Source organism: Sapajus apella, unplaced genomic scaffold (assembly GCF_009761245.1).
Source record: "Sapajus apella isolate SASKATOON/1434 unplaced genomic scaffold, GSC_monkey_1.0 scaffold7, whole genome shotgun sequence".
Lineage (NCBI taxonomy): Eukaryota > Metazoa > Chordata > Mammalia > Primates > Cebidae > Sapajus > Sapajus apella.
Window position 1 is genome coordinate 37,697,034 of NW_022436947.1, and position 14,095 is coordinate 37,711,128.

The following is a 14,095-nucleotide window of genomic DNA, read 5'->3' on the forward strand; positions in this document are numbered from 1 at the left end:
CAGACCAGCCAGATACTCCAGAAATAGATGGTTTTAAATATTTCATTTCTGTTTCAAACATTATTTGATTATTGTTTTAAAATACCCTTGTAGAGCATATTTTGAATTAGGAAAATATGTGGTCATACTAATATTATTAACTATTTTCATCTTATGTTCTCTCAGTAAAAACCCATAATTCCCCCTTAGAAAAATAACTTTCTATTTTGGTACCAAGCAACGTCTTAGGGGTAGGGGACAAAAGGTCTGCCCTTGTGTTCTGAAGATACTGGATTTTTTTCTGTTTGCTAAAATTCTGTGAGTCAGTGATCTCACAGATTTACTTTTCTCAAGACATTAGACCTTGAGATTAAAAGCATATGTAAACATTCCTAGATTTTATTTTGAAAATTCTGTATATTGTTACTTAAACCATATATATTCAGGCACTTGGGAAAACTAGTTTTCCTCTGTTTCTTAAAGGAGATAAAAACTCCCTAGTAGGGTATCTTCTTTCTCTTTTCCACAACAATGTCTGGCATTTTATATGATTATTATTCACGTCTTTTAAAGTCTGGCGACTCCCACTGCATTTGTATACTTACCAGCAAAAATCATTAAAGTTAAGTTTACTTGCAGGGTTTCATCTCAGAGACCCTGAAATATAGGTGAACTTTCATTTTAAAATTTCTTTAGGTTATTTTGCCTTAAGTGCTGAGATACTTTTTTGTTCCAGAAGAACTTTTTCATTCTAAGAAAGTGGTTGGCATTTGCTGGGTGCTCAGTAAATATTTATTAATGTAGGAAATTCTTTCCTGAGAGTGAATTCAACAAAGGGGAAAAAGAAGTACCATTGCTGTTAGTAGAGACCATTTTGTGTCAGCAGGGAACACACATAAAAGGCCTTCAGGGGATCCTAAGGACAGAAAATGAATCCCTGCAATTATGGGAATTCCATAACTGATGAAAAGTATCAGTTAGGGGAAACATGTGAAAACTATCAGGAGAAGCAAGGCGAGTCCATTTTGCACTGTTATGTGTCTCTGCATTGCCTTCTCATTTTTTTCAAGTTTTCTTTACATACTAATTTTGTTGCAATTAAAACATTGTCACACTGTTACTCATTACTTTAATACATTTGACTTAGGACATATAATAAGTATTATAATCTTTTTTTGAGACAGCTCTAAAACTTGTTTGCACTGATGGTTGGTAAACTATGGTTTTGCTTGTGGATGACAGCAGAAGGAAATTAGACTCTTGACCAAGGACCTTTGGAATGGCTTGCTTGTCCTGTCAATCTTTGGTTTGTAACCACCCAATGAGTTCACCTTGCCCACCCCCTAGACAGAGTTGATTTATCAAGAGGAAATTGCAATGGAGAAAGCGTAATTCATGCAGAGCTGGCTGTTCAGGAGACTGGAGTTTTATTATTACTCAAATCAGTCTCCCTGAGCTTTTGGGGATCAGAGTTTTGTTTTTTGTTTTTTCTTTAGATGAAGTCTTGCTCTTTTCACACAGGCTGGAGTACAATGGTGCGATCTCAGCTCACTGCAACCTCCCGTCTCCTGGGTTAAAGTGATTCTCCTGCCTCAGCCTCCCAAGTAACTGGGGTTACAGGCACCTGCCACCACAACTGGTTAATTTTTGTATTTTTAGCAGAAATGGGGTTTTACCATGTTGGCCAGGCTGGTCTCGAACTCCTGACCTCAGGTGATCTGCCCGCCATGGCCCCCCAAAGTGCTGGGATTATAGGCATGAGCCACCACGCCTGGCCAGGATCAGAGTTTTTAAAGATAATTTGCCAGGTAGGGGCTTGGGAAGTGGGTAGTGCTGATTGGTCAAGCAGGAGATGGAATTATAAAGGGTCAAAGTGAACTTTTCTTGCAAGAAAGGGTCTCCACTTCCACATTTTTTTTTTTTTTTTCTTGAGATGGAGTCTCACTCTGTAGCCCAGGCTGGAGTGCAGAGGCACGATCTCAGCTCACTGCAACCTCCACCTCCCAGGTCCCAGTTCAAGCAATTCTCCTACTTCAGCCTCCCAAGTAGCTGGGATTACAGGCACAAGCCACCATGCCCAGCTAATTTTTGTATTTTTTAGTAGAGACGGGTTTCACCATTTGGCCAGTCTGGTCTTGAACTCCTGACCTCATGATCCCTCTGCCTTGGCCTCCAAAAGTGCTGGGATTACAGGCACAAGCCACCATGCCCGGCCTCTAATTTCAGATTCTTTACCCTGTGGCCTGGCTTTGTGGAGACTGGCTAGCAGTGACTGACTTGCACACTAATATAATGCTCGCTTCATTTGGGAGAAGGGTATCTGTAGTATTCTCATTTACTGAGAAATGAAAATTGCTTTTGACTTCACAATTCAAACATACTCCCAAGTTTACATCATCTGTAACAGGCTAAGGTTTACGTGTAGCATACTGCTTTCCCTTGGGAAGTTATAAAAAATTATGATTTTCTAATTTTTAAAAATATGTTAATTCTAAAATATCCCTTTGTGGCTCCAGAATGTTCATTTTAATTTTTCACTTTTATTGTGTTAAAATTCTAATATTCTATTAATGGTAGTAGATTATCATGAAGAAAAGCAGGGGAAACAATTGTACTCAAAATGCTTATAACATATTATATTATTAATAATTTTAATAATCATTTTCATAGAACTTTTCAAATTGAAGTAGCATAGTGAAGGCACGTGTATTATATATGTTATAAATCTGGTCAGTATTGCAGTAATTTTCAGTTCTTTCCAAATCTAGTGTGTTTACTTAATTTACCAAGCTCATTTTCGCCAGAGGCTTTCCTTAGCAAATGGAGAAGAGATTTGAAGGATGTAAAAGAGAATTGGTCTTGATCTAGGACTAGATATAGTATGTCTGGCTCTGGTTTGAGCACATTTTATCCTAATTGATGAGCTCAGTGCTTAGCAGTTTGTTTCTAATTTATTCTAAACAAGGTGGGGCTTAATGAATAGCAAAGAAAATTCCAACTTTGAAATTCCCTTTAAAAATCACTACATTTTAGCATACTGTTGATCATTTGCCATATATTACTTTTAAAATCTATTCTATAACACGGTATTTGGGCTAACTGAATAAATATTGGTTAGTAATATGTGATATTACATACTTCATAAAGCAGCATTTTGGCAAGTATTTTTTTGAGTGCCAAACAACTCCTAGTATAAGTGTCATGTTTAATTCAACCTCGTACATTTTTTATTATTTAGTTTAGTTCAGTTATTTTTACACTAAATTTATTTACTGTATATAAGTGTTGCCATAGAAAAAAAATCACGGAACATTTGCCCACCCACTGAAGGGGCTATTCAGGGAAACTTACCAGGATCAATGAATTGAATGCCATTGCTGCTGAGGTTTAATTTCTTCAGCTCATGGACATCTTCAAATTCCTTGGGTCGAAGTTGGTTGATTTTATTGTATGACAAGTCAAGTTTAACAATATCTGGAGGGATGTTGTTTGGCACTTTTTTCAACTCTAGAAAATTTAATAATATTTAGGTTATTATGCTCTTTATGCCTCCATTTTCTCGGTCACCATTGTATCTGTGTGATTGAAGAATCAGCCCTTACAGAGAAGGGGTGAGAGATATCTAAAGCCAAAGAAAGTTGGTTTGAAACAAGCCTTAGCATATGCTACATTTTATCAAAGCGTAACAAATCCTCCAGTGACTTCCCATCTCACTGTGATGAAAGCCAGAGTCCTCACTAAGGCCCTGTAAAGCCATTAAGACCTGTAGGTCATCCTTGTCACCAGAGTCAGCACCTTTTAGGTTGTAGAAAGCAGCCTGTTTATCAGGACTTGCTTAATGAACCCACATGTGCTGGGCTGGACATGAGGGTGGATTACAGAGCAACCACTGTAGGGCAAGCTAAAGTGGGTTAACCACAAATAAATGAGTAGAAAAAAATGTTTATGAGAACACCCTGACACTCAGCCTAGGCAATGTGGCAAATCTGTGGGTGCTGGAAAAAGAATATAAACTGCAGAATCCATTTTGGGATTGTCAGCAACAGCCCTGGGTAAAAATAACATCCACAAGTAATACCAGGAAATGCAAAGCAAAGGCTTTCCTAGTGTGGCTTAGAAAAACACAGGAAAATCTCATTTGCTGTGTTGATGAGTAGGAGAATTCTTTAGTTCTTTTACCTTAGAACTTGAATGAGAATTGCAAATATTGATGCAAAGTATGTTTGCTCTTGATAAAGAGTATATAAATACACATTTCCCCAAACCAGAAGGCAAATTTGATCAATGCCCCTTTTTCTAACCCAGGCACCACTTGGTATGCATATTTCATATATACTGCTACCCCAAATTCTTGGTAAATGCCTCAACAAATACCATATTATTACCCCTCACAAGCCTTTTTCCTCCTCCAACCAAACCTTGTTGATTTTGAGAAGGAAATTAGAAAATTTATCCAGGCAATTTCCCCATTTAGCAGGCTATCTTCGTTGTCAGCAACCTCAGAACTGTCTTGAAAGCTTGGTAGTAGTAAGAAAAGAGACATAAGTGGCCCTGTTTATTGCAAATACTAAATTCTTAACTATTGTTCAAGCTGCAGTAATCTTGTTCCCTTAACTTTGGAGGCAGCTAAGGGAATTACCTGCATAATTTTCCCTTGTCTGATGTTAGAAGTAAAATAACTCCTTAAAAATGGTAAACTATTCTGGTCAATGTGAAGCTGAAAGCAGTTTAAAAACTCTGGCTTTCATATATTCTTGGCAATTCTTTGACCTCAATATTGCATAAATATGCCTTTCAACTAGTCTCACATTTATTCCCTTTGAAAAACTAGGATTTGTTGGCAAAGAATCTGTTTCTTAGTGAATAAAGCTATTATTTCTTTTTCTTGCCATTAGATATTTAAGGCAAAAATACATAGTGATCATTGAGGTCTTTGTGGTTGAACTGGCACATGTTAGGTCTACTACACACACTGTCTGACTCATTGCAGGTCAGCTGGGCCAGGCTCAACTCTGAGTTGGGGAATCTGTATGCAAGTTCTCTGTGTGTGATCATGTACATGTGGTATACTGTACAGAGCCTCAGGTTGTCACACTTTAATTCTAACCATGATTTTTAACTTTGATGTATTTTTACCTTCAAACGTTGCTTAAATTACTGCTTTGAAAGAATAAAGAAGAACAGTCCAGTTATCATCATCAATCTAAAGCACATGGCTCTGTGACAGGCACTACCAAAGGGAATTTAATAAACAAGACTTTTCCCTTTGAATTTATGGGAATCAGCAATATAACAAAAAATGAAAAATAAAGGATGAAATGAATCACTAGATTTAAACCATAGTGAAAGCCATTTGTATTGATAATATTAAAAGACAAAGCTACCCTTAATCTTTTTTTTTTTTTTGAGATAGAGTCTTGCCCAGGCTGGAGTACAGTGGCATGATCTAGGCTCATTGCAACCTCTGTGTTCTGGGTTGAAGCAATTCTGGTGCCTCAGTCTCCCGAGTAGCTGGGATTACAGGTGCCTGCCACCATGCCTATTTTTTTTTTTTAGTAGAAATGGAGTTTCACCATTTTTTTTTTTTTGAGACAGTGTCTTGCTCTGTCGCCTAGGCTGGAGTACAGTCTCCAGTGGTGCGATCTCTGCTCACTGCAACCTCCACCTCCTGGGTTCAAGTGATTCTCCTGCCTCAGCCTCCTGAGTAGTTGGGATTACAGGTGTGTGCCACCATACCTGGCTAATTTTTTTGATTTTTTTAGTAGGGACAGGGTTTTACCATGTTGGTCAGGCTGGTCTTGAACTGCTGACCTTGTGATCTGCCTGCCTCGGCCTCCCAAAATGCTGGGATTATAGGCATAAGCCACTGCACCTGGCCGGTTTCACCATGTTGGCTAGGCTGGTTTCAAACTTTTGACCTCAAGTGATCTGCCTGCCTCAGCCTTCCAAAGTGCTGGGATTACAGGCATGAGCCACCACGCCTGGCCTACCCTTCACTTATGATCTAAAATAATAGGCTCTGAATTACATAGTCATTAATACTTGGAGGAATTTATGTTGTCCTTTGATGACCCAGTATTATATATGCTAAGTGTGTATATCATGAAACCTTATTTATATTGTGTTTCAGTAAATGATGCATATTTTTAAAGCAACTGTATGAATTTATGGAGCATTTCTGGAAGGTTGTGTTAGACAACAATAAGTTAAAGAAAGCAATAAAATGTACTTTTATTTTTATAAGCTGAAGTTTTTCAAGAGAAAAAGAAAAAATATTATGGGGAAAAAAGGAAAAAAGCAGAAATAGGCTTATTGGGGGAAGGAATAGCCCAAGAGCATAAATGCAGTGAAAAAGAGACATTCCTAACATGTCATTTCTTCTTAGAGCACAGTGTAGTCTCGTTGTAGAAGTTTTAAATCTTGTATAGATGGTGTTTTTCTCAGATAATTAATAAACTTAATTCTACCTACTTTTCTCATTTATATCTGATATAGCAAGTGTAAATTCACTGTAGCTTGAGGTTAGAAACTCAGCAATATCAAGCATTCTAACTAAAATCTAGGATAGTAGCTTTGTATTAGTATTAAAAATATACAATTCCAGTTTTCAATCTAAGCACCACGAAGGAAATTCTAATAAACAAGCTCTTTAGCATGAAGCACTAAGGACTCGTGATAACAGTATCTGAGAAATTCTACACAATCTGGCTACAGAAAAACTATATTTACTGACTCTTCGAAATTTTCTAATGTGTGCATTGTTGAGGCAGCTGATTGTTTGAATATGCTCAGATCAATTTTGGAAGATAGCAGTGTGAAGTAGAGAGCGCATAGGCTGTGGCTTAGGTAGACCCCAAGATTCAATTTTAGCTTTGGTGCTTACCTGTGAAACCCATGGTCAAGTGACTGAAGCTCTTTGAGCTTCATTTTCCTAATCTGTAAATGGGAATATTACTAGCTTCCTGGAAGTTGTGGACAGCATGTGTGGGTACCTGGAGCCAAGAATGGCATGTCCCAGGTTATGAAGCTATATATAACTGCTCTCCTATGGCAGTGAATTATATACAGTTCACAGGGTGTCTTGGTAAGCAAACCTCCCTGTGCCACATGGCTGCTGTGGGATCTAACCAGGTGCCATCTTTACAATTGGGGGTGGGGGTGCGGGATGGTGGGACAGGGCTTGAACATGACTTTGCTGGTAAATGAGAAAATTTATTTCTGGTTCAGGTTGCGTGACAATGTTAATAATGCCTGCCTAACATTCTCTTGAGAGGAACCAGGGCTTCCTCTCTGAACTATCCATTTCTCTTGCCCTCAAAGAAACAAAACAGCAAAATTTCCCAATGTAAGTGGAAGAAATGATACCATGTTCTATATGAACCTCATTTAATGACATCTGGCTTTAATTTAATATTACAAATAAATTATTAAACCATGCCAGAAATGAAACATACAGACATTTGTTACATGGTTTTTTATTGTAGGTTAGATTAGCAGTTCCCTGACTACACTTTGAGAACATTGATCTTCACTGGCACGTCAAGAGCATTACTAAAATCTCCCATCTGTTTTCTTAGCTCATGACTTTATCTTGCATTTGCACATCCTGTGTAATACTAGCACAAGAATTGCATGGGTTGCAAAACCCAGTAATGATTTGCAGGGAGTAGGTAATATTCTAGAAAGATTTCTTTAGTCTCATAGTTCTCAGATTAAATATTTTAAATTTAGTTCTTTACATTTTTGTTGTTTTATTCCAGGTAATTTGGAAATAATTAAGATATAGGATGTTAAGAAGCATTTACTACTTGGTAGGCTGAGGCAGGAGAATCGCTTGAACCCAGGAGGTGAGGGTTGCAGTGTGCCAGGATCGTACCACTGCACTCGAACTCCGGCAACACAGTGAGAGTCCATCTCAAAAAAAAAAAAAAAAGGAGCATTAATTAAAAGCTGGGACTAAATGATGAGAAATATGGAAGCACCATTACTTTCACTGTGTCTCAGAGTGCTGTCACAGTCCTGTTCTGCAGATGTTTTCTCTTTGAGGTTGTCATCTCACAGATGCACACCATGTTTTGACTATAATCCGTGTAAGTCGGGTTATATAGATGGCATATGCACTTATTTTCACACACCTTGGTTTACCTACCTAAATTAAATTGGATTTAAGATGAAAGAAATTCCTTACAGTGACAGCTTGCGATGTGCAAATGAGTGGAACCCAAATGGCTGCCCTCCTGAGGATACTTCCTTCCCTCCTGTCATTGTCCTTGGATTACCAACTGCCTTGAGTCTGGACCCCAGAAAAGCTTTGGATAAATTCTATTGTCACTAGGGAAAGATTTCTGGTGGAAGTGACATCAAGAATTCCAAGGCATGGTCGGGTGTAGGGAGGATTATAAGATTCAAAGACCATTTTAAGTTATTCATGAAAATGAAAAAGCAAGAAAAGTACAAACCTTTCCTTTTGCAGTCCAGTGTTTGTATGGGAAACACATAATTGTGGCAAAAAGTTGAGTCCACCTCAGGCTTGATGACGGGGGGTCTCCCTGACACTTGGGGTTTCGGGCCCAATTGTTCCTTTTCTTCTTCATTACACAACTGTTCAGATTTTATCTGTCGCAGTTTTTTGTTTTTTTGTTCTTGTGGGGTTTCGCACTTGGCATAGTTCCCCAAATTTCGGTTCCTGGGAATCTGCAACATTGAAATAAGCGTTTCTATCTCACAAGTACAGTGCCAGGGGTTGTCATAAAGACGCAGGTAGCTCAGGAGAGGTGTGTAAATGAACACTTCCTCTGTCAAGACTTTGATCTGGTTGTGCTGCAGTAAGAGGGTGGTGAGTTTGTTTAAACCAAAGAACGCCTCACTCTCAATTTTAGAGATCTCATTCTGCTGCAGATCCAGGCTTTTCAGCTTTTTAAACTTGGAAAACATGTTGTTCTTCAATATGCGGATCTTGTTTCTTGCTAGCAGCATGTGCAGCAAATCCTGAGGCCAATCAGGTAGCACATAAACTAATTTTCTTTCTTGACAATCTAAGTACTTTTCATGGAGATATGTGTACACGTCACATGGGAGGCCTGGTGTGTAGCGTTTGACTGGGTTGGAGCCTCTCCGGCCTCCACCCGCAGGGCCATGATTCACTCGGCTTCTCACAGTGCCTGGCCTTCCTTTGCGCAGCTCAGCAGCTTTGCAAAAGCAGAGCAAGATTACAATGGTAACCACGCGCATCCTGACATCCAGCTGGCCCCAATTACTTCGTGTGACAGATGGAACAATGAAAGTATTCCTTTGAAATCCAAGTTTGGGTAATCTTAACTAATGCAGTTCTGGAACAATGAGACCCAGCTGGGGTACGTGGAGTCCCTAGGTTGGAAGAGAAAAAAATGTGTATTAAAAGTTAAGGCACATTGCAAGCGCTGTGTTATTGACAAACAGACTTTTTAAAGGCAAAGGCCGTCTAGTTCCACAGAACAGTGACGTAGAAAGCTTCTGCCCCTCTTAGTTGCCTGGGTTAGAGGCTGAATGTGTCCTGAGTTTGAATCAAGGCTCTCTTACCTGCTTAACTGTATCAACCTAGGCTAGTTATGTTATTTAACCTCATATTCAGCATCTGTAAAACAGGACTGAGGATACCTCCTACTATTTTTGGGAGAATAAAATAGGCTCATGTGCATAAGATGCTTCACAGTGGCCAGCCCCAGGGAAGTAGTCACAAATGTTAGGACTCAGCCTGATAAAAACTGAAACCTGTAGTTCATCATCACATCGGATTTAAGAAATTAAAAGAATTCTCCACACAGCCTTGAGATGTACACACAAGGGTAGAACTTGAATGGTTGTCTTTCTGAGCTTATTTTTTTCTGTCCTCTACTGTCTCCCAATCACCAACCATGTTGAGTGTAGGCTCCAGAGATGCTTGAGGTCAATGGCACTGCCCTTGTCATCTCCTGCACGTCTTGGCTCAAGTGTTACCTTTTCAGTGAAAACTTCCTGTTCAGACCCATTTTAAATCACATTCCGTCCCACTTGTTGGGTGCTCCCAATTCCTTTTCTTGTTTCATTTTTTCTCCGTAGCAGTTAATCACCGTCTGTCAAAGTAGATATGGTATTTAACTTCTTTTGTTTACTGTTAGTCTCTCCTGACTAGAAACTTAACTCCTTAAGGGAAAAGATTTTTGTCTGTTTTGTTAACTGCTGTATTTCCTTGATAAATATTTGTTGAACTGATGAATTACTCTCAAATAACTGTTCTGGCTGAGTGCAATGGCTCATGCCTGTAATCCCAGCACTTTGGGAGGCCGAAGCGGGCAGATTGCTTGAGCCCAGGAGACCAGTCTGGGCAGCATGGGGAAACCCTGTCTCTACAAAAAATACAGACATTATCCGAGCATGGTGGTATGCACCTGTAGTGTCAGCTACTTGGGAATGGGAGTGGGGGTTGCTGAAGTGGAAGGATCACCTGAGCCTGGAAGGTTGAAGCTGCAGTGAGCCGACATGGCGCCAACTTCACTCTGGCTTGAGTGACAGAGTGAGATCCTGTCTCAAAAAAACAAAACAGAATAACTATTGTATACTGTAAGGACATTTATTTCATAACTTGTATTGTCTGGGAAATCTATTTTCTCCTTAATCAAAATTATTGAGGACTTCCAGGTTGCGTACATTTTTACCAATTGTTTTCATTTTTAAAAAAATTCTGAAAGTATTTCTGGTTTGCATATATCACTTAGGATGCAGTCCACTTTTGGCAAAGGAAGAAATGTTTGAAATGGATTTATAACTGCTAACATGTCTGTTGTTATTAGTGTGGGGCTATGTGGTTATGAGCAGCAAATGTGTTTTCTATTTGTTGTGGCAATTTGAATGCAGAATCACCCCTTTGCCTGGAGTTTTCCTGCTTCTTGGGGTCTCCACAGAATGCCTTCCCTTTTCTTTGCTTCAAGCATTTATCCCAGTCACTTGTTTGTGTGGCCTCCCTAGTTACTTCTCTTCTGTCTCAGATTTGGAGTTTTATTTACTGTCCACTGAGATTCAGGACACTGATTGTGAAACACTTTTCCGTCTAGCTGTTTGGATACATGTCTCATTTTTCCTGAGAGTTCATAGCTGTACTGTGGCCTCTGGTCCCAGAGCTAATCAGGTGCTTTGCCTCTCTGGCCCTTCATTTGTCTATTTGTAATTCATTATAAATCATATATAAGTTTGACCTAAAAAAATTATGTCAACTATTCGCTTTGTTATTATGCATGCTGAATTATTTATTATATACATGTTGAAGTATATGGGGGGAAGTTTACTAGTGTCTGCAACTTACTCTGAAATGCATACAAAAATAAGATGATTGAGGGATGTATAGAGAGATGAATGAGTAGGTGTATATGTGGTAAAGCAAATACAGTAAAATATAAATTAGAATCCAGGCAGTGGCTATATATTTATTATACAGTTCTTTCCACTTTTTTGTATGTTTAAAAATTTTCATATTAAAATGTTAAAAGAAAACAAAAAACCATGCACAAAAAATCAGGCTGGTTTTCTTCAAGTGCTTCCAAGCTAAAAGCACTAAGTATATATAGTAGTGTTTTTCCTAAAGTAATATTTTTCTCTTTTCCCCTTGCTCCTATAATCCTCAAACAATAATAAACATGTGTATATATTTTAATTCTGAAGCCCAAAAAAGTCATTTTTCTGGGAAAAGAAACCATATACTCAGAACATATTACTTGCCAAGGTTTTTGTTTGTTTTCTAATGAATACATTGCATTCAATGTAGGATAGAAAAACTTTGTTTAAACATTTGTAATATGTAGTTTAGTAATGTGTAACTTATTTGATTTAGGCCACTGTAGGAACTTGCAAGAGTTGAATGTCTCTGACTGCCCAACATTCACAGTGAGTATAAGCAACCATTTTTACTGCTGTTTATATAGATTGACTTGCTACATTGGAGTGCCAATATGCAGAGTAGATGGTTGTGTGATTATTTGGGATTCAATGTGGAAAAGAGCAAACTATGTTAAACATTGACAAGAAATTTTACTCCATCTGTACAATGCTAATATTAATCATGTAGATGTATGGTCAGTATTGGAGCCTCTGACAAGTAGAAATTTTTCAAGGACTATCCACAATGAATTGTATTTATATTTAATGGTATGTGTGTATGAGACAGAAAAAAATTAGGCCCCATTAGACATGATAGGCTCATTTTATCTTCATGGCTATCAGCAGCTATACCCAAGAAGATGGAAATGAACATGTATCCCTAGTTGCTTTCTTCCTAGTTCCTGTCTCTTGTCTTTCCCTCTGTCCCCAACTTGTCTTCCATTCTATGAGCACTTTATACTCTTTGTAAAGGGCAGATATGACTACTTCACTTTCATCTTCCGTTAACTACACACACTCCCGTCATCTACACAATTGGATAAAGCCAAAGCTCTTTAATATTACTCTACCTTGAAGACCCTCTGTGGTTTTGCCTCTGCTTCCCTTTCCAGCCTCACTTGCCTCAGTTTCCATGTACACACTAATTTTCAGTGACTACAGCTGCTGAGTGTCCTTTGCTGCATGCTCCAAGTTGCTCCTTGTAGTTGTGCATTTGTTCTTTGCTTAGAATGCCCTTTCCCTTTGTCCCCAAGTGGTGCTTTCCTCTTTGTCAGGTTTTAAAGCGTATTATCACCTCTTCTACCAGGACATCACTGGCTTCCAGGGCTGGGTTCACCACTGCTCCTCTAGGTTCCTACGATAAGTATCCTTAATCATAGGGTTTCTGCTTCCTCCAATAGCCTAAGAGACCCAAAGGGCAAGAGATGTGTCTTATTCTTTGTGGTAGTCATAGCACCCAGCACAAACTTTGGCATATTATGTTCAATAATATTTAGTGAATGCAATTATCTGGAGATACCAAGTAAGCAATGGACAACATTGGCTAGAATCGAGATTCCATCTTGGGTTGACATCTATGTATAAGTCATAATTAACATCACAAGAGTGAATAAGCCAGGCGCGGTGGCTCAAGCCTGTAATCCCAGCACTTTGGGAGGCCGAGGCGGGTGGATCACGAGGTCAAGAGATCGAGACCATCCTGGTCAACATGGTGAAACCCCGTCTCTACTAAAAATACAAAAAATTAGCTGGGCATGGTGGCACGTGCCTGTAATCCTAGCTACTCAGGAGGTTGAGGCAGGAGAATTGCCTGCGCCCAGGAGGCGGAGGTTGCAGTGAGCCGAGATCGCGCCATTGCACTCCAGCCTGGGTAACAAGAGCGAAACTCTGTCTCAAAAAAAAAAATAAAAAAATAAAAGAGTGAATAAGATAAACTTAGAGAGAAGGTTTGAGAGGAGAAGACTTAAAGGTGAGCATTAGGGAATGCTGACTTTTAGGAGCAGACAGAGGATATTCAGAAGGATTAGTAAGAGAAGTAGGTTGACAATGAAGAGGTATCACAAAATGATAGTGAGTAAAGAGTTTCAGAAAGAACCAAAGTGAACAGGTAAGAAAAGGACTAAAAAATGCATTGTAGGTTTGAGAATAAGAAGGGACTGCCATGTTTTGCTACAACAGTTTGAGTGGGATATTGGAGCAGAAATCTATTTGTCGTGAATTGTGATGTGGACAAGAGGTGAGAAGGTGAGGCATGAGGCATACACTGATCTTTCCAGGAAAAATGGCTTAGAGAGTGGTAGAAGAAAACAGGGGCAGGAAAATGGAAACAGGTTTATAGAGGATGATGGAGAGTCAGCTGAAGCAACTCACGGAGCAAGTCCCTGAGGAGACAGAAGGGAATAGGAGGAAGGCCTGGCTGTGGAATGCCAATCATGAGGCACCAACTCCACCATGAAGGGGAAGCTCTCCTTGCCAGTGAAAAGACTGCATGAATTGGCTCCTCCCTGCTCCCTCTCAGCCTCACTTTTATAGCCTCATCTTTCTAGTTTTTTCTTTCCCATTTCTACTCAATTTAAATACTGAACCACTTGAAGTTCCCTGTTCATGTCATGCTATTTCCTTGTGTCCTTGAACTTGTTTTTCCATCTGTCTAAATGACCACGCTTCCTTTCCCACCACCCCAGCCCAACCTGGCTAACACCTTTTCATTCTTTAACACACTCTTCAA

The 14,095-nt window shown here is 39.2% G+C and overlaps 2 protein-coding genes across 20 annotated transcripts in view; one reads left to right on the forward strand and one right to left on the reverse strand.

Moving 5' to 3' along the window:
- FBXL13 (F-box and leucine rich repeat protein 13) overlaps window positions 1–14,095 on the forward strand; it is a 262,519-nt gene that overhangs the window by 89,672 nt on the left and 158,752 nt on the right. For all 17 annotated transcript variants that reach the window (XR_004268363.1, XM_032276371.1, XM_032276367.1 and 14 more), the window contains one exon: window positions 11,822–11,874. Coding sequence is in view for 16 of the 17 variants with exons in the window: in XM_032276371.1 (XP_032132262.1) it covers window positions 11,822–11,874 (53 nt within the window). In the remaining variant the exon portion in view is untranslated. The remainder of the gene's footprint in view (window positions 1–11,821; window positions 11,875–14,095) is intronic.
- LRRC17 (leucine rich repeat containing 17) overlaps window positions 1–14,095 on the reverse strand; it is a 30,784-nt gene that overhangs the window by 2,063 nt on the left and 14,626 nt on the right. The window contains exons 2-4 of one of the 3 annotated variants that reach the window (XM_032276392.1): window positions 9,872–10,070; window positions 8,439–9,345; window positions 3,331–3,486 (exon numbers count right to left, since the gene is read on the reverse strand). In XM_032276392.1, coding sequence (XP_032132283.1) covers window positions 3,331–3,486; window positions 8,439–9,210 — 928 coding nt within the window. In that variant the 5' untranslated portion in view covers window positions 9,211–9,345; window positions 9,872–10,070. The other 2 variants (XM_032276393.1, XM_032276391.1) reach the window with 2 other exon arrangements.